Source organism: Labrus bergylta, chromosome 22 (genome assembly GCF_963930695.1).
Source record: "Labrus bergylta chromosome 22, fLabBer1.1, whole genome shotgun sequence".
Classification (NCBI taxonomy): Eukaryota; Metazoa; Chordata; class Actinopteri; order Labriformes; family Labridae; genus Labrus; species Labrus bergylta.
In genome coordinates, this window is record NC_089216.1 from 17,235,207 (window position 1) to 17,259,301 (window position 24,095).

The following is a 24,095-nucleotide window of genomic DNA, read 5'->3' on the forward strand; positions in this document are numbered from 1 at the left end:
TTCAAGGTCCCACTGCTAGTAAGTTTCTTATGTATTTCTGTATGTTTGTATACATCTCTGTGTGTGTGTGTGTGTGTGTGTGTGTGTGTGTGTGTGTGTGTGTGTGTGTGTGTGTGTGTGCTTCATGCAGCAGGGCACATACCAATACAAGAAGGCAGAGGGTTATCCCAGGCTCTCCTTTCTCCTGTCATGCACTTCAGTGTGGTAGCACCATGGAGAGTGTATCCAGGCTCACATCTGTAGGTGATGCTGCTGCCGGTGAAATGACCTTGGTCATTGACCTTGAAGCCAAACTGAGGCACGCCTGGGTCCTCACAATGAGACAACTCAAAACCTAGAGAGAGAGAGAGACAAAGAAAGAGAATGTTTTTTTTACTATCTGTACTTTTTAAAACACTCACGAAAGTAGCCACAAGGACACACTCCAGGAAACAAAATCAGTGTTGTTAAGATGCAAAGCAATGCTCCCTTAATAACTAGCACACTAAAGTATTCTTTTTTTATGAGCTTCCTAAGATCACACATTCCTTTTAAGCACTCTCCAATTTAATAAAAAACGCGGGAAAAAATACATGAGACGTACCAATATTAGTAGAGATACGGGAGGACATATACGCATTATTAAATTTCATGTTGTTTATCACAGTCTTTAAGCTCGGTTTCCATGGTAATCTTCAGAATATTCTTTTTATTCATGTGCACATTTTTGGAGAGGGGGATATGACGGGGTTTTATAAATAGCTTATCCCTATAAGACCTTAACCAGGATTTGATATGCAGTTTTACCTGAAAGATGAGGTGTTCAAGGATTTGAGTTATCTCCTGAAACACTGCAGTAGGTGCAAATATAAATCCTTGAAAAATGGCCATCTGCAGAGCTAATATTTTTTTTTAGTAATGTGAACACATCTGCAGTCCTCCTGATGCCTGGTATGAGTGGTTGCCAATCTGATATTGTATCTTTGACATGTAGTTGTATAAGAAAATAAGTCATCATGCATAATTCAGTGAATGACGCATCAGAGATTTATTGGATTCCAGCCTTCATATCAAATTCAGCTATAAACATTTCACAAAAAAACTATTTTTGGATGTATAGCACACTTTTATTTGCATCAGAGAGGAGTAGAGAAAAATGCTGAACCCACTTTCACCCAGCAGAGAGACAATACATCCTTTGCAAATCATTTAGTATGACTCCAGTCAAACTATTTCATTTTCTATTTCCATCTTAGAATCTAAGAGGGGATGCAAAACGTGGGTGTGCCTGTGTGAACCACAGAAAGCACCTTTAACACCTGATCCTGCATAATATCTGAACCCCCTGAAAGCTTTGTTAATCAAACATGACAAGCCTCTTGTGATGAGTGGTGCTTCTGTGATGGTTTCTCAAATGAGAACCATTCAGAGTTAAAATTGATTAAGCAAGTGTGTCACACTTGTCAGCAATTAGAGCATCTGTCATGTGGAGTTTAATTGCTTATACGACATGACTCCCATGATGACTAGCTTCATTCTCATGTGCTGACATTGTCCAGTCTATTTTTTTTTGTCTTGCTTAACAGCAAAAACACTACACTACACTTGCAGTATTTCCTGGTTTGTTAAAAGCTTAGGATTATATCATGCACTGCAGTGATGTTATCATCGTGTCAACTAGCAGTGTTGTTTATTCCACTGGGAGGTTATGCAGATATGTTTAAAATTTAACAGTTTGTTATGTATACAGACATTCTAGTCGACTAAAGCTTGCTTGTAAACTCTGCATGCTAATCTTACATTCATGCGTGCGAAGACCGCGATTATTTCTTAATGCAGCTAAATGTTTACTTGTTATGAAATCAGATAAAGCAGTGATGACAAAGATGTTTCTTTTATACCCTGCGCTGTATTCTCAGTTGAAATAGAAGCCAAACAAACACAGTAAGGTTTGGACCTGGTAAGGTTGTACGCATGTATAAGTTTATATTGCTATTATATTTCCGATTGCTTACTTGAGTAGACCAGTTTGAATCCTTCCCCTGTGCTTTCTGCATCGCTGTAAAACTCCAGCCAGAGGTGGTTTGAAGTGGAGATCAGCGTCAGGCCCAGCATCGAGGATCCCGTAAACGCTCCAAGGATATGTGCTATGTTGTCTTTACCGTCGTAAATCTGCGATCACAACAGATCAATTAACTCCGGGTGCAACTACAAAACTACAAAGAACTACTAACGCTCAAGGTTTGTCCCTGAAGGCATCATCATTTCATCGGCCCAGATAACATTTACACACAGATGTCAGGAATGACAGAGAGATCACATATATATGTGTGTGCGTGTGTGTGTTTACTTTGAGTATATCCCCTTGTGCAAGATGAAAGGTTCGAGCAGAGATGTTGATGCCTTTTCCAGCCTGAACCTAAAGAAAACATGAAACCAGAGTCAGGTTTGTAGGCAAACAAAGGTAGAAAACATGCTTCCATAAACATTTCAAGAAAGTTATTACCTCCTACAGGGATATTTCTATTTCCGTTTGTCTGCTCATGAAAACGATTTCATTGTCGGAGGTCTGCAATTTCTATGATCTTAAAGTTAACACTTCCACATCTTCACCTCTCTATCATCTTGAGTTATGTTGTGCTCTTTTGTTTGTTTACCTGGATGCTGTAGATGCACTCGTGGTTGTTGTCATAGTTCATTGGATAGTTTGGAGAGAGAAGGATCCCTTCATTGTTCATGACTGAAGATCCACACTCGGCTAATGGCAAACACAGAAAGAAGATCATACAATATTATGGATTTATATACCAAGAAATGCCACTCAAGTGTCCCCCCTTCGAAGAATAAAGTTGCATCTAAAAGTAAGATAGAGAACACAGGCTGTCCTAAGAAGACTTCATCTTAAAGCGGCAGAAGCTTCCTTTTCCCCTTTAAATGGACACTTTGAATGAGTGCTTGTGTGCAGGTGTGTGTGTTATTTAATATCCCTCTTAAACAGCTGTGTAGTTGGCCATCTACTTCCTTTAGGGGAATGGGCAGGTAGTAAAACACAGAAACCAATTTACCTAAAGATTCTCACCCTACACACGCACGCACGCACGCACGCACGCACGCACGCACGCACGCACGCACGCACGCACGCACACACACACACACACCTTATCTGCAGAACCATGTCCCCTTCCTCTTTTTTTCTTCCCACCCTCCTTCTCTCCCTCCCTCTCTGTGTCTCTACTGGTATAATAGTCATATTACAATCAAGCTGCTACAGTTTCCATTTAGAAAATTACCTCTCCACCCTCTCTCTCTTTAATCTTTAACTCCCTCACTATTGTTCTCTCCCTCTGTCTCCAGCTTTATGAATAGAGCTTTCTTTACCCTACTCCACTTCAATCAAGCTACCTTTTACGCTTCTCCCCAGTTTCCTCTTCTACTCTACTGCCGTCTTCTTCGACTGTTCCTGATCTACTTTTATCACCTGCTTGTGCCTCCTTTCCCCCTACTTACATGCTCAATAGAAGCTCATGTCCATAAATAAAACCACAAACACTTACCCACAAAGCAATACTTTAAATGTACAAAACACACCCTTATGATTTAAAAATACTAACAAGCACAACTTTGGCTAAAGTGTCTTTACGTGATTAGAGTACTGTATTTTACATAACTTAGGATGCTATAAAACGGACCCAAACAAGCAAACGTTTGCATAGCTAAGATATCAGATGTGTTGAAATCACTTCCTTTCTCTCTTCTTCACTCCTCCTTCTGTGATGTGCATCTCATCCAGCATCAATTCAACACAACACACAGAAACTAAATATAGCACACAGCACAACACCTGCACCAAACCCCTGCTCCCTCTCTTTGCTTCTCATCGTGTGAAGGAGTGCTGAAACATTTACTGCTGTCTCTTTTGATTGTATTCTTGCCCTTTATTTGTTTTAAATCTGAAACCTGAATCAACTCTCATCGCACACATCTGTTTACCAAACACCCTGAAGTTATGAGCACAAAGAATTGATCCTCTTGGGTAAGCTCCTGTTCAGCATCAGACTTATTTTAAACTATTTCTGAAACAGCAGGTAAGCCGTTCTGTGGTACCCAGGGAACCATTCTAAGATTGAGGATAATGACCAGAGAGCTGCTAATATACCCAGAGAGAGTCCACGCAAACATGGAAAAATAAATGAACAGTGCAGAAGAGCAAAACAATGACTCATGGACATGTTTTCCCTTTAGTTTTTGTCATTATAACGTCTTGGTTTATTCTGATGTCTCCTTTTTCTCAATGTCTCTGTGTTGAACAGAAGCAAACAAAGTATTCTAAACCTCACAGTTACAGATGTTTTCTTAAGGGGGTTCATATGTGGAGTCTATTAGGGCTATGCAATGAATCAAGTTTCAATTTCAATTCCAATTCTGTCCACCCACGATCATCAAAACAAGATAAATCGAGATTAGATAATGACTGTGCTGTATGCTGTGTAGCGCTTGTTTTGTCCACAGGTTTTGTCACGTATGGTAAATGTTAGAAAGTAGTTGTTGTTGTATTTTAGCCACAAGAGTACATCACCAAACTAAAATATAGTTTATTGATTTTAATGAATTGATTGTTATAAATTATTATTATTATATTCATATTTTTCACTTAGGCATTGTCATTTATTGCTTGTTTTTCAAAGTGTTCGGAACCTTTAAGTGTGTTTAAGTTCAATAACTGCATATGATCCAGATGCTGTCAAATCAATGAGTAGTCGTGTTTAAAATCGTGATATCAACATCAATCAAAATGATCGGGATCATGACTTTTGTCATATCCGAGCAGCCCTCGGCTCTATGTGTGAGTTTCTGTACCAGCCCATATATGTCTAGAGCATTGTTTCCTGTAGTCCAACCAAAGCTAATGAGAACTCATTTATTTCATGTCTTTCCCTTCGAGGCTTTTTTTATAATGTTTCCAACCCTGGACATGAATTAATTTGTGATACGGCTGAGGACATGTGCACATTTTGCATCCAGTATAAAACCTTTTATTGTAATGAATATGCCTTCTAATTTGTCTTTATGGATCATGGAGCAGTTCCTCATTCTTGTATTTTTGTGCGACCTCACTGCATTAATATCCCTCCTCATGTTGTCCCTTCTTCATGTTTTTGTTTGCTGCTCATTATACTGTAAAGACACGTGATTGTTATGAATCAGAGTTTAATCTGGTGCATAACTCTACTATAGATCCAGTCGATCATACACTGAATCCAAATCCAGCCCTTCACCCATTTATAAAATAACTGACATATGAAAACCGCAGTAATAGACACTAAAAAACTATACACTAAATATATTTAAAAAAAAAAATATATATATATATATATATATATATATATATAAGTGGTATACATAAGATTGACATGACACTGTCATATCCATAATATGACACTGTCATTAACATGTAGGATGTTTTATGAATGATTATGAATGTTGTCATTTAGTGTCATATGTTCTATTGTATCACCTTTAATGCAGTTGACATTGTTTAGGAAGTCTTTGTAATAACCACTCAACATTGACCCAGACAAAATAACCTTGTCCAAAGTGTCACACTTTACTTGAGTTCAAGGAAATGATTCATGACACTGTTATAAAATCATTTGGCTTTGTCATAACACTTAATGACATCTCAATAACTTTTCCTTGGTGTCCGACTTTACTTGAGGTCAAGGAAATTATTCATGTCGCTGCTATAATGGTGTTATGAAAGCCAATTTCAACATTAACCACATATGACAGGTTAAAGTAATGTTTACAGATACGACTAAATACTTTCTTTAAGTTTGATGATCAGGCCTGTTATGACGTGGTAATGTCAAAGACATCCTAAACAATGTTAACTTTGCAATAAAAGTAAAATAAAGTGACTGACATTTCAGTTTTACTCATTGACAACATTCATCAACATTCTTTAAATAAAGTGTTAGCCAATAGACGTTTCCCTCATGCTGTTTACGCAGCCACAATTTGTCCATACAGTTTTGAATATTAAATCATCTTTTCATTAGAGGGCCATTCAGCCCATTCATTTGTTGTTAGTCTGTTGTACAGCATAGAAATTTAAACTTTACAAAGAAGTTTTAACCAAGGCTGTTTGAGCCGCAAGTATCTTGGAAAGGCAAACTTAATAAAAAAGAAGATATTGAATACAACAATGTTTGTACTGAAAATATGTCTCTAAGGTTAATAAGGTGGGTTGTTAAGGTATTTACAATCGTAGCCATTCTAAAAAAGAAATTTCATAGGCCTGTCATTCAGAATATTTATATCTCTTTAATAATGTATTCTGTTTGAATTACCAAACTTTCCACCTCAGGTTATTCAACAATAAGAACAAGAGCTTGATAAATTAAGTCATATTTCTAATAATGTCCTTGATTGTGCAACACATAATTAAAAAGGGTGTTACAGGATGGTGAACAGGCCAAAACTCTCTGCCCACTGGTGACTCACCTCCAAGAAATATCACTGACATTTATTGTTCCTTCAGAAACTGAAATTTGGCATGTATAAATGTGGCTCACACACACACACACACACACACACACACACACACACACACACACACACACACACACACACACACACACACACACACACACACACCTTATCTGCAGAACCACTCCTTCTCTCCCTCCCTCTCTAATAGTCATATTACAGCTATCATATCGTCAATAAATCAAGCTGCTACAGTTTCCATTTAGAAAATTATTATTAAGACGTTCAGTTAACAGGTTTAGAAGTCTGTTATATTATCAGCTCTTCGGCATCGAAAAAATTTAAATTAGTATTGATAACCTTACACAATGATATTTAACAAGGAATTATATATGTTAGCTTTATTTGAATTTTAAAAGAAATTCAAACATGTAACAAATAAAAATATGAATGTCAATATGTCTCTTTAGATATGTAACAAACTACAAAATACTCTAGGAACCCAATGGAGTGAAGGTTTGTGATTTTGTAGCAGCAGCTGCACTGCTGTGTGTGCGACTTGTCTCTTTCTATTAGGGCGTATGAATCAGCTTGTGTCTCTTGCCTTTCCCATGGCTGACTTCAACCGTCCAGGTACAGTTGAGAGATGAAGGGTAGCTGTCTGGATAGCCGGGACTAAGGATGGTACCCCAGGGACCTCTAACATCGCCGCCACAGAGAGCTGGACAGATTGAGAGAGACAAGGTGGGACAGAGAGGCAGAGGGGTGCGGGAAAGATGAGCAGAGACAGAGGACGGAGGCAGGCAGAGGTTAGCGTTAGATAGTTGACGGCTTAAACAGATAATGTTTCCCTGTGGACCTTAAATTTCACTTCTGTAAAACATACACACACACACACACACAAACGCACGCACACACAAAATGCCACATGAAAGGCATAGTTACAGAAAATGAAAGAAAGAGAGAAAAACTCCAAAAACCTGTGATGTAAAAAGGTCAGATGCAAAATCTCTTATTTTACCCTCCACTGTTGCAGAGACACAACAAAATGACATATAGCGTAAAACTTTACTGTATACTTGAATAATATATTTTTAAAATATAATGCATTTTTCTGTTTTTAAAGTAAATGTCTTTGAGACAAACAGCAGCTGCTCATGATTAACTATGGCAGCGATTCCTCCTGGTTCATCCAATATTTTCTTCTGATTTCTCCATACTACAGTCTGTCACATATGCAGTTGTTTTTCATAAGCAAATGTAGTTTAGGTCAGAAAATATGCAGCTATGTAGTAAGTGACCGTGGTGACCCCTGTGAGTAAAAAGTGTGGCATGTTCACCAGACAGAAACATCTTTCACATAATTAGAAGAGCACTCTGGGCTCTGGAGCTCAAATGAGCTTTCTACAGGCCTCTAAAAGCCCCTCCACATGTAGGATCAGACTGTAGGTGCAGACAGATGGTGCATAAATACACTGATGTATTCTGATTCTGCAGCATTGAACGATAGAACCACTCTCCAGCAGAACACAGAGTACACTTCAGCTTCTTTTCTTTGGGATAATTAGCTTGAGTTTTATAATGTTTCATGCTAATTAAGTTTTTATTTTGCAGTTAGGTATCAGAACTTTACAAGTTTATCATAACTGTATAACTCAGCATTGCCTATCGTTATTGCAAAGCTGCTTTCAAATACATAATTGGAGTTTTGCTTTGTCTAATGTAGGGTGTTAATAAGAAAATAATTTAAACTATGCCGTTGTTGTAGCAATAGATTACTACATCAATCAAACAACATCCAGTATACCAACGTCTAATGTATCCAGTTAGCAATGACTGTATAAGGAATGAGATTACAAAAGATTGATTTCAAGTGATTTAAAACAGTGACATTCAAACCAGGGAAGGGTTTCTTAAAGACTACTTAAATCATTTTGAACATTTCACTGTACGGCCTCAGAATGACCCTGCAAGCTCTGCTCACTGTTCAGTTGTGCACATTGTTATGCAGTAAGAGACCAAGTCCGCAGGAAAGCTTGGTGAAATCTGTTGCTCATTCTATGCATACTAATGCATGCATGTGTTGCAAGGTGCTTCATTCTTGCTCGCTTCAGTTGGTTCATCTTACAGTTGGCCGACTGGCCTGTCATTCCCTCTTACAATAAACCTATAAAATGCCATAACATTACCTCAAAAGTGCTACGGTGGCAGAGCTCCTGGGACAAGGTCAAACCTGGAAGTTCTGCTGAAGTTTTCATGAGCAGGACAATTCAGCAGTTCAATGTGAGTGGAGAAACACCATCTCTGAGGACTGCTGCCCAGACTACAGTCAGTACAGACCCTCTGTAGTGGTGAAAGCCACCACAATCACATTAAAAAGGCAGGTCAGGCATTATTAATGTGCTCAGACCACAACAGAGTGACGCATCAGTATCTATATTACAGTTTGAACCACACGTACAACATCAGCATACCTCAAAACAAGGATGAGGGGTAAAAATATTTCCCAACCAGACAAGTACATAGATGCAAGCAGACATGGGCACCCACCCATATCGTACACACACAGCTCACTCACGCACAAAGGCTTTCATGGACACACACGCAAAGTTCCATTAATTATGAATTCTTTTCTGCCAGGAAGCTCTTAATGTTAAATGCTGAGCTGTGTGAGAAATTTGAAACACCCACCAGTTCCCTTATATTTTTTCTCGTTACTCCCTTTCCGTCTGTCTATCTTTTTCTAAGATCTTCTTTCATCTTTCTCTTTTCTCCACCTCTGTCGGTTAGCTGGTCTTCCAATTTGTTCTGTCTTTCATTCAAATGAAGTTGGATGAAGTGATCTCCAAAAAAGTTAATCTTCAAAAAAAGTGTAAAAAGTAATTTTAAATCATATTTTGATTCACTTTCATTCACATAATTGCTTGAGGAATTCATCAGCTGGATTGAATTCTAATTTCTTTCTATCATTTTTTTTACTCAAAAGTAAAGGAGTTTGGTTAAAAAATGTAGAAATCTTTTCAAATATCTATTAACACAGGATTGATTTGTATCTGCTAATATGTGACATAAACTAAATTGGATTTAAGCAGCATCCTGCAGGATTAGGTTGGCTGCCCTCTGGCACCATCTTGCTTGAATTCTATGTGCACTAGTTTCTAGTTTTCAATTATCAAAACATTTCTGACCAAGCTCAGCAATAAATACTTCCTGTATTTGTATGATGCATACTGTGTAAACACTGCCAAAAAGCATTCAGCCTGCAAATTCCAGGCTGCTCTCTTGATTCTTATATGCCCAAGGGTGCTTGCAGGAAAATGGTTGCCCATCTGAGGGAAAGTGCAATTCAAATATGGTTAACAAGCGAATGAGCCAACAAAACTGATCTCATTCCTTCCCACTACATCTCTGACATGATTAGAATGAGAGAGAGTGAGAGAGACCCCTCATCACCCCCGTCCTTCCCCTTCCCCCTTCCCTGACTCCTTGATTTGAGGGGGAAGAGAGAGGAGGTGACAGCCAACACAGGCTCTCATCAACCCTACCTCAAACCGTCCTGTGTTCACAGTTCACACAGGAGAGAAGGTGACCCACCCATCCCCACACACACACACACACACACACACACACACACACACACACACACACACACACTGTTCATGACATCAGAGGAGGCTTGTTTCAGACAACAGGCTGTGATTGGCCATCTGGAGGTTGTAGGTGTGGTCAAAGGATCATGAATGGATTCTGGGCAAAGATGTTTAGTCATAGCATGGAGACCAGACACAAAGATGGTGACCATTAAGTCCGATAAGACCCGATCACCTGAGACATGTCACAGCATGATAAACACCTGCAGCCTGATTTATTCTTTGTGAACGTGTCTCGACTCTCTGACTTTAATGATGTTGTTGAAATAGTGTTTCTCCTCCCCTGATGTTATAGAGAAATCTCTTCACCTTTTGGATTCACAGGAGGCTGGCACAGTTTTAGGTAAAGGGTGGCTCCACCAGTGGTTCTTCTCACATACTAGTGGCTCCTCGTGGCTCAGTCTGTACCCAGAATCACAACCGAATGATACTGTGGACCCGATGGAGAAATCCTGCCCATAGCGGATACCGTTGACAGGGATACCAGGGTCCAGGCACGAGTAGCTGTCGACTGTAACACCTGGGAAAAAAGGTTAAACTTTGTAAACGTTTTGGATGAGAATTAAGAGTTTATAGCTGAGTTTAGATGATCAGTATAATCTAAAACCATCAGATTGTTTGGTTGTCCACATAAAGCACCATGCTTTGAAACTACAGTAGTTTGAACCCTCTGACTCGTTAGGGGTTGCTGTAAGTGTAACTTTAATATTCAAATCTACAGAAAATACATTTTAAAGTCAGCTTAGTATTCTTGGATGAACACCCACCAGTGTATATCCCAAAAACATGGTTTATATGTCTCTGACTTACTTTCATACAATAGTTTGAAGCCCACATTTGATCTGCTGTTGTCTGTGGTAAACAGCAGATACAGAAAGTTGGTGCTGCTGAATAGGAACTGGGGCACTTGGGTGCCATTAAAGGAGCCAACCATAGGAGACAGGAGGTTTGGTCCATCATGGATCTCCAGGAAGTCATAACCCTGCTCAGTCTGGAACCTGCAAAACAAAAATAAAAGTTCACCATGATGATAACCACTTTTTGGAATAAAACTGACAGTTTAAAACACCTAGGAGAATTCAAAATACATTTAAAGTTCCTCACCAACTGTATCTATCATCAGCATCTACATCCTCTATATCATTGAAGTGAGACATAAAAATCAGTGCTGCTATTGAATTGCTCCAGTGACCAGTTTGTCTCTGAAAGCTGCTCAAATGTTTTAACTGTGCAGTTTACGACTTTTGAGAACATAACTTGAAGGAAACCTTCCATATACTTGTTGTTTTGTTTAAATTAATTGAGTTCACATGCTGCAGAGAGACAGAACTCTAGGAGGTCGGAGGATGTTAGTTGCTCTACAGGTTGTTCAGCCAGTTTTGTTAAATGCACTTTACGGCACAAAAGTCAAATGCAAGATATGGTGAGAGTGTAAGCAAACTGATGCCTATTAACACAAAGAGCAGATAAAAAGCAACATTAGCACTGATTTGGAGATGTGTTTATTTTTTTACTACCTGATGAATATTTGTAAATCTAAGAACAATAATTTCTCTCTATACATGTTTTGCTCTCAACTCCTGAAGGATAAATCTGACTCTTTGGCTGAAAGAAAAAGATGCAGCACCTCTGCAGTGTACTGAAAATAGCTCTCAGGATGGAGACTGACCCTGATGAACACATTCATGAATCTTCAGAGCGATTGAATGGCATGGTCATCAAAACTACACATGAACAGTGTGCTCTGGTGCTCCCCTTCATTATTTAAGTGAGAGAAAAATGAAATGACCCTTTACATAGTGCAAGTATGGCATTCATTGCATCTAAAAGGAACATCAACACTTAAACATGTTCTCTATCATCATCCACCCATAATTTAAGAGTTTTTAGCAGCATGTTATCATGCTGTTAAATTAGCCTGAAGGTCTTCTGTTCCAGTCTTCTTTTAAATCTGAGCCCGTTTGAAGTTAAACTTAGAGTCTGAACTCAATTTGTTCTGGTCTGTACCTGCTGCATTCAAGTGTGTGTGGATGTAGAAGTAGATAAAGACAAACATATCCAACAAAGGATCTGGAGATATTAAATTACCTGGAGCACAATTAGCATGGCCTCTCTTTGTATCATCAACAGTTCTAACAATAGCTGATGTGCCAGATTTATTTTAAGTTAATTACACCTGCTGCCTTTGGAGATCTATCTAAAGCACTTATACAGTGTTAGATGTTCTGTTTCATCAGAGATTAAAGGGTCAAACTCTTTTTCTTCTTATGTAGAAGCTGTTCAGAAGACTTTGGGCTTTTTGACTCAAAACAAAGGAATACATTTCCAAATGGAAGTATAATATGACAGTATGTGACTGATATGGATGTGGAAATCAGCATTTGATATAAATGGATATCATGAATACATGTTTAAAAAACAGCAGTCATCAGGGAATAGTGTTTTGATTGACTCAGATTTTGCAAATTTTAGGCTGTGATTAAATTATCTGATACAACCTTTTAATTTATGTTTTGTCCCCTGATCATTTCTCATGTAAAGGTAAATAGTTTTATATTCATAATATATATATATTCATTATATTTGTAATTAATAGCTGTCTACACAGCAGCAGTGTATACTGTATGTCGTTATCTCCCTGGGTATTTAGGCTAACTGGCCACCTCCATATTTATTTCCCCATGACATGCTGACAGCAGATGATTTCCACCTCCTGTGTCTGAAGTAATGATGATATCTGGGTTGACATATTGTTCCCGAGTTAGTAGTTTAATCAGCAATCCAGACAAAATTTACCTTCACATTTAGGAATTGGCCCGCTCCACATGACTTTTCCTCTTTCTAACTGACAGGAGATTGTCTCGGTTCCCTGGGTTTTGATAAAACCGTCCTTGCAGACCACAGAAATGGAGCTGCCAAGCTGGAAGCTGTCTCCAAAGCGGCGAGCGTTGATGGGTATACCAGGGTCTGGGCACTCGTTGTGGCCAAACGCTGGTGTAAAAAGTGACAAAGAGACAGAGATTTGATGAGACTAGACGCTCAAAGACGGACACATACAAGAGAAAAGTTATTAAGTTATATGAGAACTACACTTAACAGGCACTTACAGGGTACATTTTGATCTTTATTTTGATGAAATTTCAGCGAACCAATCATATAGATCTATTACTCTAACGTGACGTCTGAGTGCTCACTCCCTGCCAGAAAAGCATCTATAAATTTCTCCTGTAATCTGTCTCCTATATTTTCTGCTCTGCCCCTTTCCTCATTTCTCATCCCTACAATATATGTGCCCTGCTCATGATGGATCAAAGCAATGTAACTTCTGCTAAAACACATGCAAGCATGTCTGCTGCAGGATAACATCTGGCTCATCAGATCAATAGGCTGCAAAGTCCAACTGTAAAAAATGTGCATGTTTTGCTAGAGGACGCAATCAGGTTTGATCAGGTGATAAAGAGATTTAAAAATGACAAATACAGGTAATAATAAAGTTAAAAAAAAAGAAGTACTGAGTCACACTTTGACCAAGGACTTCAAGATTTGGGAGATGCTTCTGTCTGCCATCAGACTCACAGTAAGATGTGAAGATTACTATCTGCTTCCATTTCTGTTCGTCTGGTATAGAGACGTGTTTAGCCTAAATTAGCTCAAAGACTCCAAGCAGGGGCAAACAGTTTGCCACCATCAAATGTGAAAAATCGTGCCTTCGATCAAATGCAAAGCAGTCTTATTTAGCGTACATGTTGTATCCTGTTGTCTACAATCATCAATACATCTAAGAGTCACCTGAGGTTTGATCAGCAAAAGTTTTCACAGCTGACAACTGTACAATGCAGATGGAACATCTGAGATTTTATCTGATCCCAAAACACTAATGTCTCACTTTCTATTTCCACACAGGTTAAAGACGCAAGGTATGATGTTTAAAAAAAGATTCTTGTTTTTTTTTGTGTGAAGAATAATTGTTTCACTTTGACAGAATTAGGCGTACAGTTTCTGCTCATTTCATTTACGTGCTAAGTGGAGTTAAACGCATCCTGGACTTCTGTCTGTACCGGACACATGGAGATGAAAAGAGAGAGAGTGTCTCCTAAGAAGTCACGCACCCGCTCTGCACGCATACTCACACCTCCTCCAGCCCCTTAGACTATTGATGTGGCCCTGACACTTGCCTGACATGAGGAAATGCCTCGAGGTGCACTGAGGTGTGGCTCTTATTAAAGAGCAGGAAATTAACTTGTAAAAATGAGAGATTACTAAACAAGTGAGCAGCTCTCATGTCGACCGGACTTTTGCTGAATTTGACATTATGAAGTTGTATCATTATGGGTCCGAAGCTAGAATGTGTTGGCTTGTTGTCAGTAAAAATCCACTTGTACGCTTTATAGAACAGAAAAAGGTTTATTATTACTTCAAATAAGAACTTGAACACTAATGTAGAAGTGAAGCTATTTTGAAAGCGACGTGAGGATCCCATGCGATCATTTCAGATGACACATGATGCAATTAGGCTCGTCTGTAATTCATGTGTGTCGTTTTGTAACGACAGGGCTGTGCAGAGCCTGCTTCAGGAGCAGCTGCTCTAATAAAAAGTGACATTTGTTGGATGTTCAGATGGGGAGGGTGAGGCGTCCACATACCTTAGGCCAACACTGATTACCTTCTGTTAAATGCCTGCTCCTCCGACATGGAACCAGTCAGCTCTGCATGTTGCACCTGCTAATTTAGGATGCTGCTCACACCTTCCTGCTCCATCAGTCATGATGGGACATTGTTTGACAGTGTGAAATATTACTGTCTCAATCGCATCATTCTCTGTTGCTATCACTTCCTGCCTTTGTCTCGTCACAGCTGCAGTATAAGATCAGTCAAATACACTAGTGTTAACTTAACAGCATGGCACATTTAAAAAAATCATTGTGAACTAAGGTATGTTTCATTTTGATATTTATTTTTGTAATGACTCACACTTAGGGGACTGCATTCAAGAAAAGTGTATTGAATGAGTCATTTTCAAATTCTTGGAACCCCACTCTATCTGAAGAATAAAAATGTAATCAGATTAAAACTACACAGAAGTCTTATAAGTTTATAGTGGAAATCTTTAAATCCAATAAGCATTTAAATGAATCTGTGGGAGACAACTGAGGAGGCCTTAGGTCACTACGGCCTCATCCAATGCAAGAATGGAGTTTGAAAAGAGAGACATGTGAATAAGATTGAATAAAATGAATTTTAGCTGACAATAGTGACTGATACTTGTTGAGAACACCAAGCAGTCAAAGGTGAACCTAAATCTGTATGTATTTGCTAGTTTGAAGCAACTGCATAATGGCATATGGTCACTATATCTCCCAGATAAGCACAGCTTTAAATATACAACATCGTTATGTTGTTAATCTTGTTAAAATTTTAACATTCTTTATAATTCTCTCTTGCATCCTTCATTAGCATTTTATGACTCATCTTAAAGTCAGACAGGTGATATTATTGCAAAATCCCACTAAGAGAGTCAAAAGCTAACACTACAGGGACAAAAACTATGTCAGGTCACAGTGCTGTGAATTGTATTATTGGTTCTTGGGAAAAATGGAAGAAAAATCCAAAAACACAAGCTTCATTTCTGCAAGAGTCATGTGAATAAAATTCTGAGGCATTCAAATGAAGACAAACATACTTAGCATTTAGCAGCCCTTTCGCCCCAACTGGCTTTCTGGACTGAAGGTGAAAACTCAAATATTGAGCTTTTACTTGAATATAAAGTGTTAAACATTTGCAAATCAAGAAGATAAAGGAGCTTTGGGCAAAAATCTTCTTGCAGACAAGTGTTTCTGATCGTATATTTTTAGCATGTAAACTTGGCTAAATCTTTTGAAGTGTGGGCTTTTCTCTTCCCCGCTGTTGCTTCAGTAGGCAACCTGGGGAGGATGAGCTCATGCTCGTGCCCCATAGTGACTGACCCACAGGAGGAGCGAAAGTGTGTGCAAAGGAGGGCGTTTGAGTGTGCCTCTGTGTTTGAGAAGAACAGAGAGTGAAAGAGAGGGGTAGTGTTAGCCATGTTGCCTTCATTTGTTATCACATCAGTGAGCTAGTGTTGCCCTTTTGTTGCCTTCTGGTCCTTCTAGCTCACTTTTCAGTTTTTATTGTTGTAGTACCACTTTGCTTTTCCCCCTGCCGGTCTCTGTTTGCTGCAAACCTCCTCCTTTCTTTCTGAATTATGATTCTTTTAAAAGTTAAACAGCACATCGCTTTCCTAGTCCATCCTCTTTCCTTCTTGAGTTTTCTTCCTTATCATCCCGGGCTTTTCACCCTCCCTTGCCCCTCACTCCCTCCTCCTCTTTCTCTCTGTTGATTGATTTTCTGTTTAATGGCTTCTCTGGCCTCGTCTCTTTCTCTCCCCTCTTTCACGCTCACCATTTCTTTCCCCCTCTTCTTTCTTTCTGTCCCATAACTCCATTTCCTTTCCTGCATTACTTTGATAGGCAGATCACTATCACTATCAGATGCACGCACGCACGCACGCACGCACGCACGCACGCACACACACACACACACCCCAACAACCAAAATGCCACCATTCCTGGTTTAAACACAGACCACAGAAAAGTCTGTCGAGATATCTTAGAACGAGAGCTAAGATGAGATGCACTGATTGGGTCTAGCACTTACCCCTGCCGGTCTCTAGGCTATCGCTCTACCTCCACCTACTCCCTCATTTTCATGAAGGACGAGAGGAGAGAAAAACAACGGTGATAGATGGTTTTCTACTACCTTTGTTTTGACCATCAACTGGCATTACTTTCCTTCTGTTAGGATTAACAGAATTATTTAAAATCAAAGATTTTTAGAGTGATAGATGGCAGAGCTAGTAAAGACTTGCTTCTTAAAACCTGTATCATATTTAAAGGGACATCGGGATGTTCACTGAGGTCGAAACACATTTGGAGGAAGCATTTTAATTCACATAAAACCTGTTTTCTCAAACTGAAACTGCATTGTCTACACCCTTGTTTGCTCGGGAGTAGTTGTTGATTTTTCTGATATTTGCTGCTGCAAACACAAACACAGAGTAATTTATGAAGAATCTAAATCCTGAAAACTTCACTTGATTTGAGACATGAAAGCAAAAAACTCGATCAGATCTCAAGTTATGACGCAGTGAAATCCAAGAACAAAACAGAAGTAACAACAGCATGAACCAGACGTTGCAAAGTCAGACAAACCTTCAATATTTTATTATATGGCTTTTGCAGTAAAAGGTTCCGCTCTCAGTTTATGTAAAATCTGTATAAACACAGACTGGAAGGGGAAACCTTTCAAGCAGAGTCCTTTGAACGGCCGGCTTTCAAAGAACCAATTTTCTTCTCATGATTAGTGGCTTCACCCTGATAGACCTTCAAGGAGCTGACTCTGATGACTTCATCAATCAAATGTCGATTATTTAAGTCTTTCAGGTTGTTATCTTCGAGCAAACAGCCATGACGAGTAAACAGGTAGACTGTCCTGTTTTATATTCAGACTCGTGTACACTGTTTAGATGCTCAGGTTATTCTTGGACCAGAAGAAAAAGTGCAAAGACGGATTCAAACCTTCATAACCACAGGTTGATAACGATGCAGTTCTTCATGATGGTTGGAAAGAAAACACAGGTCAACAGATAAAAAGGTTCAACATGACAGAGATGGTCCTCATCTCTGTTACTCAGGCTTTTCCATCTTCACTGTGACGTCCAAAACACGACTTTAAGGAAACCTCTGAAACCCTCTACATACACCAGGGGCAGAGGTGTAAAGAGTACTAATATATTCTACTCCAGTAAAAGCACTGTTACTTTAATGAAATTTTACTTAAGTACAAGTAAAAGTACTAGTTTAAAAATGTACTCAAGTAAAAGTAAAAAGTTTTTTACTTTGAGTAAAAGTTACTTAGTTACTTTTTTCTAACAACGCGTAGACGTGAAGAAGGACGAGAGGATATTAATCTCAAAGTTTTTTAAATTAAAGGCAAATCTTTGCAAAGTTTATCTTTTCAGACAAACATTTTCTTTTCTACCCCATTGACAAAAACAAAATATTAATAATGACGAATAAATAATCAAGGATTATATGTTCAAGTGATCAGCTGTTTTATGAAAGGAAATGTTTAAACTATTTAAGAAAATACTAAAGGGGTCTTTGTCTCAATCATAAAGAGTATTTTAGTGTTTTTAGTTTTGTTATTCTTAGTCTCAAATGCAGCCTCAAAGGCTGATGTAGCTGCAACTAAACCTGAGATGAAATATAATCCATTTATTGTTTTTAAAATGAGCCTGTATGAGATTATATTAGATGTTTAAGTCACTGTTTGTTTACCTCTTAGCTACTGAAGCTTCCAACTGAATCTGTTTGGTTTGAAGTATTTATTTTAACACATCTGAGATGTGTTAAGTTGCACCAGCTTACAACACCCAACTTCCTCATACATCTGCTTCAAAATAAAAGCACATCACAGCGATGGTAATAACAGACTTTTATTGTGAAAAACTTTCCGGAACTAAATGTGTTTATCGCTCAGAGCTGCAGCGGCGATTGTAGTCGCGAAGGCTGTAGTGAGAAGGAGTATCCTCAGCTTCTTCTTTGTCCAAGAGTAAGAACCACAGCCGACTTATTTGAATCATCTTGGACTTAAGACAATGAGACATCAGTTTATAAACACATTCAGCAGGTAGACCCACAGTAGTGGAGGTGCTTATCCGTGCTCAAGTGTGAGCAAAAGTGTGCCTAGGAAGAAAAAAAAGTGTCAAAAGTCTAAAAATCTATATTTATATATATATAGTTTTGTTTCATTTCTTTGTTCAGTTAAATGTTTCGTACAGTCTGAGGTACAAACTGCACCATTTCTTTTATAAAACAAATATAGGTTGAAAAATATCCAGTCGTGGGTTGCTTATTAAGGATTTGGTGGTGGGTCCTGAGGCTAGACCCCTTACTGATAAATCTCGACCCAAAATTTCGGATATTTTTCAAACAATTAGATGTACTTAATTTTTTAAAAAGTGGAGGTTTGGACCACGATGGAACCAAACATGATAGACAAAGATACAGAAAACAACCAGCATGTTTAAAAAGCTCTCCATAAACTTTTGGACACAACTATTATTTCCTAGCACACGTTTGCGACACACTGAAAAAGGCTCCGCGACCCATTTTTGGTTCCGACCCACCAGTTGAGAACCACTGCTCTACACAACATTTACATTGTGTGCAAACCTCCACTCTGTCAGAGTCTGATAGTGACCTGCAGATATTCAGCTGTTATACTGTGAGGAAGCACAGAGGAACAAAGGGGAGAAAAGCAGAGTTCATCCAGGTGTCTTTGTGAAATAGTTGGTGCCTGAAGCGTTCTGATGGAGTGTGACTACTCACAGAACAAAGAATTTAATCTTCAGCACATGAATCGAAAGATTGGCCACATTTTCTATCCATGAGTTTACTGGGCTAATTGCAAAGGGCTGCAGCTACAGCGTTTCTCTTAGTCTCCATCATTGCACCGATCAATCCAATGAAATGTCAGGATAAACATCCAACTAGAGATGCACCGATACCGATGTTCGTTTCATGACTTCTTTAGGTGTCAGACTCCAACAATGCCACCTCGTCTTTGACCATGAAGACAAGTCAGAGGTTGTCCCACAGGTGACTTCCTCAACCCGATAAAAAACCTCTTCTCTTAATCCGTAGTGAGGTGTACTAGATGTCAGCATGAAATTGATTTGGTATAATAAATAAACATCGGCTACTGACATCGCTTCATGCCACATTATTTGCAAATGTCTGTCAACAAGGCCGATTTAGGCCGATACCAATGTTGAACCAATGCATCCAACACAAATTATTTACACTGAAAAAAAACAGCGACAGCGAGTTTATAAGGGAGCTTGACTGGTGCAAAAGTCAGAGTCTTAGCGCTGATATTTTTTTTCACTTTTGTACACCTATTTCTCCAACAATATCGATATGCAAATGTTTTCAATAGGCTACGCTCTAAGTTATATAACTTTATTAAACAGTATAAAACTCTGGTGTTTGCTACAACAAGTGCTGCAGACAGAGAGGATTATAATCTATAGACGTTTTCAGATTGTGATTCTGAAACAGCAGCGTAATGAAGCTCCACCATCACTATGTCTTCAATCATTCATTTATTCTGTCATGGCGTACTTTTGGTGTCCCAGTCTGTGAATTCACATTGCATTACATCGTTGTGGAAGACACAGCGGGAGTTCCACATTCACACACATTCAGACACAGCACTGCTGGCTCCGTGTATCCAGACTCACCTACTGGTACTATACCTCCCATGACGGCACAGATATGGAATCACTTCAATTCCCCCAATTATGCCTCTGAGACGTCACAGGGGTGTAAACAATGCACCTCGAACAAAGTCTGAAAAGAGCTTAGGAGACATGAGCACCGTCTGCAAGACATTCTGCATGGTGACACCATTTCTAAATCACTCTGCCTCTGTTCTGTTCTGATAGTTTTGCATATCTTAAAAAACATAATGCCGACACAGATCAATCCGTTACAGGCCCATATCCGTTTCATATCTCGATATCTCAGTTGTCAGATATATCGGTCGGACTGCAAATCCAATCACTTTGATTTTGCCCAGGAATACAGTTTCAAATCTGTCAAGTTAATTAAAATTGCACATTTACAGAGCGTGTAAGGTGACCTTGTAGTGGGTTACTTGGGGTGATAGTACATCCTGCCTGACCTGATAAAAGGCTCCTCATAAAAATTGCGCTTAAAGTGGCCGGCCGTAATTCTTTATTCCCTAAGCAAAGGGTTGTTAACACATAACAGGAGAGACAGGACACTCATTAACATGCGACTGACTTTCTGGGTATTAAAATCCTCCGAATTGAAAATGCAGCTGCAGATCATTTCTCTCTTTCTCTCCTGCTCCCTGTAAGTGGGTCTGAGAACAAGCAGTCTAACCTGGCATTGACTTTGCATTCCTGTCACTCCAGCCATGAGTACACATTAGGACCTCAGAGCTGCCAGACTGGTGACACTGATACCGCCCTACACCTGTTGTGAAGGCCTCCGTGTGTGAAGCAGGCTGTAAACACAATCACCTTTGCAGAGACAACATGCTGCCCACTGTCTAAATATGAGTGTCAGAGCGTTCAAGACTATCTGACAGACGCACATGTTGGCTGTGCCGAGTATGACTCATTCACAAGCACAATAACCTGCAGCTTGGCAGGCTGCAGAAAGGGAAATGGATCTCATTTTTAGCTCAACGTGTGCAGAACTATGATTCAAATATGCAAAAATAAGGACTTTACAAGCACTGAAGGGAAAACATGCTGTAACTACAAGGCAGGGGTTATTTAACAGTACACAGGCGAAATCATCTTCATACACAGACCATCTCTGGCTGTGGATGAAAAGCAGTGACAGGATTACCAAGGACAACTTCATGACTTTCCAGCTGAGATTTGGTCAGCCATGCAAGTGTCAAATTCAGGGAAACGCCTTCCCAGCTACAGAAGCCTACAGCATGTAGTCCCTTTATGGGACAAACTATCCTCCAGCTCTTAAACATCAAATACGACGTAGAAACACGAGTGACAGCAGCGAGAGTAGGTCAAACCAAACTCCATTCAAACTTCTCATAGATTCACCTTTCCTCAGTCAGTAGCGAACGTACGTAATCGCTATTCACTGACTTATAGGCTAGCATGTGTCTTTAGGGGTTATGTACAATTCGGCGTGTACTGTATTAACAGATTTTCTCTCATTTTAATAAAATCTTAACTTTTATGGTCCGTCATACGGCTCGATAAACACTGTCACTGTTTACTTTGTGGCGCGCGGCTACTCGAAAAGACGATACCCAATTTGTATTTTATTTAAAATTGAGAGTTCAAAAAACTATTAAATTACTACCGAATTAAAGGGCAGGTTTCGCTGAATCTATCTATGTGTGATATCATGACGTTGCACGCATGTTACTTCGCGGAAGCCCGAGTAAGTCTTAAATTAGTACAATTTCAAATGAGGTTCGGTGATGTTTTTTTTCGACATGCGTGAAAGGGACGTTATCGGGCATGCAATCGGGGCACAGACGTGTGTGTGTGTGTGTGTGTGTGTGTGTGTGTGTGTGTGTGTGTGTGTGTGTGTGTGTGTGTGTGTGTGTGTGTGTGTGTGTTTACCTGTCGGGTTGTAGCGGGCCCCTCATTCTGCATGGGTGAAGGTGTCCCTCCTTCTAGCGACACTGGGGAGACCGGAGAAGTATCCATGTTCTCCCCCCGCCGTCAATCACTCATTAACAGCCTGCTCTTCGTGTCACTTTCCGCGGTGTCCTCCAGCATTCAGCCCCGCTGCCGCTGCGAGAGAGGACCGGTTACAGCAACGCTTTGCTGTCCGAGCACAGTGACTCTCTGTCCGGCTACACAGTGGAGCCACTGTCCTTCCTCCTCCTCCGGACGGTGCTCGTATGCTCGCAGTCCGGTAGTCCAGTCTGGGCAGATGACGTTTTCCCCGGGTCTCTCACTCACTTTTCCACACACACACACACACACACACACACACACACACACACACACACACACACACACACACACACACACACACACACACACACACACACACTCTCTCTCTCTCTCTCCTTCTGTGTCACACTGTCCTCTCTGGCTTTGACTTCGTCCCTCTTCACTGAGCTCTGGAGCTGCAGAAGAAGAGTCTCATATTCCCTGACATCTCTCTCCTCTCTCCTTCTTCAGTGTGTGTGTTTCTGTGTCTTCATGAATCTGGGTTGCTGCTCTTCTTCCTCCATCACACTCTCTCATACAGCATGCCTCTTTTCTTCCAGCTCAGTGCGACATTTCACTGGCATGACAGAACATAATACCATGTTGTCACCACAATATGTTCACTGTAGACCCAGCTGTCCACCAATGTGGTTAGATGTTAAGATGACCTCAGGCCGGGACATGTCTAATGCCAGTATTAACAACATGCAGTGAAAGTCAACTTTGATATACTGTTGGTCTCATGTTGTGATGATAACCAATTACAACAGCTTCCAAACATAAAACACAAACTGCACTGTAAATTAACATACCAACATGTAGACCTTATTGAGAAGAATGATGCCTTTTTATGCATTTTGAAACATATACAATCAAAGTATAAGGGACAGGATTGTTAGCTCTACTTGGATGCAGATATCTGTGTATTGAGATAAATAAACGATTGTCAGATTACTGCTGATTGGAGCCTGGCTGTCATCACGGCGGATTGTGTTCTGCCTGCTTTCTTCCTCTCCATGCAGACTGTTTTTACCTGCATACACCTTAAAGCTTAGACTAGAAACATACACCAAACAGAAACCAAAACACTCCTCAGATTAAAATCCAGACCCCCCTTGAATGGAGATTAACTGCACCAAAATGTTGGGTTTTTAAGGGATACCTGATTTTTTTAAGGGGCAGTTACCTCATTGGTGGTTCACTGCACGTTATTATGTGTTTGTAGTCATCAGGGGGAGTAAATACTTTTGGAATATGTTGCACTTGTTGTCCTCATCATGTCAGGTCTCACAGATTTGTTGCAGAGAAAATGTGTGAAAATGTGCACGTCCACAGTCAAACTCCCCGCAGCATCCTCGGCCCCCTGCTTCTGTTTGAACGCCCACTTATAAAATTATGACAACATGACGGTTTACACTTCTGCACGCTGACGCATGCTTGTCTGATGGTCCCAGCTGGTCCCAGCTGGTTCTAGATGATTGGTTAAACTGGTTAAGGGAGGTGACACTGACTGCCCCTCTGAGTGACCCCAGAACAGACGAGAAGGAGAGGGGGCTTTCCTGTACCCCCCAAAGTAAAGACAGGAGACGTGTTTGTGTTTAAAAAGAAAAGACCCTGAATCATGTCGTCTCTCTGTAAATGAGATCTGAAGGATTAGAAGAAGATAA

At 39.8% G+C, this 24,095-nt stretch overlaps 1 protein-coding gene and 1 long non-coding RNA gene across 2 annotated transcripts in view; both read right to left on the minus strand.

Annotated features, from left to right (window-relative positions):
• Nucleotides 1-14,883, minus strand: part of LOC110003992 (CUB and sushi domain-containing protein 3-like) — a 39,789-nt gene extending 24,906 nt beyond the window's left edge. Inside the window, 10 exon segments of the mRNA XM_065950991.1 lie at nucleotides 143-334; nucleotides 1,995-2,151; nucleotides 2,330-2,398; nucleotides 2,637-2,737; nucleotides 7,073-7,189; nucleotides 10,428-10,497; nucleotides 10,550-10,629; nucleotides 10,929-11,116; nucleotides 12,965-13,109; nucleotides 14,838-14,883. Coding sequence (XP_065807063.1) covers nucleotides 143-334; nucleotides 1,995-2,151; nucleotides 2,330-2,398; nucleotides 2,637-2,737; nucleotides 7,073-7,189; nucleotides 10,428-10,497; nucleotides 10,550-10,629; nucleotides 10,929-11,116; nucleotides 12,965-13,109; nucleotides 14,838-14,883 — 1,165 coding nt within the window.
• A 3,729-nt stretch (nucleotides 14,884-18,612) lies between these two features.
• On the minus strand, nucleotides 18,613-23,113 carry LOC136177375 (uncharacterized). The gene is made up of 2 exons (XR_010664996.1): nucleotides 22,330-23,113; nucleotides 18,613-18,880 (listed from the first exon to the last, which is right to left on the minus strand). It is a non-coding gene; the product is annotated as an uncharacterized lncRNA (long non-coding RNA).
• Nucleotides 23,114-24,095: the final 982 nt, after the last annotated feature.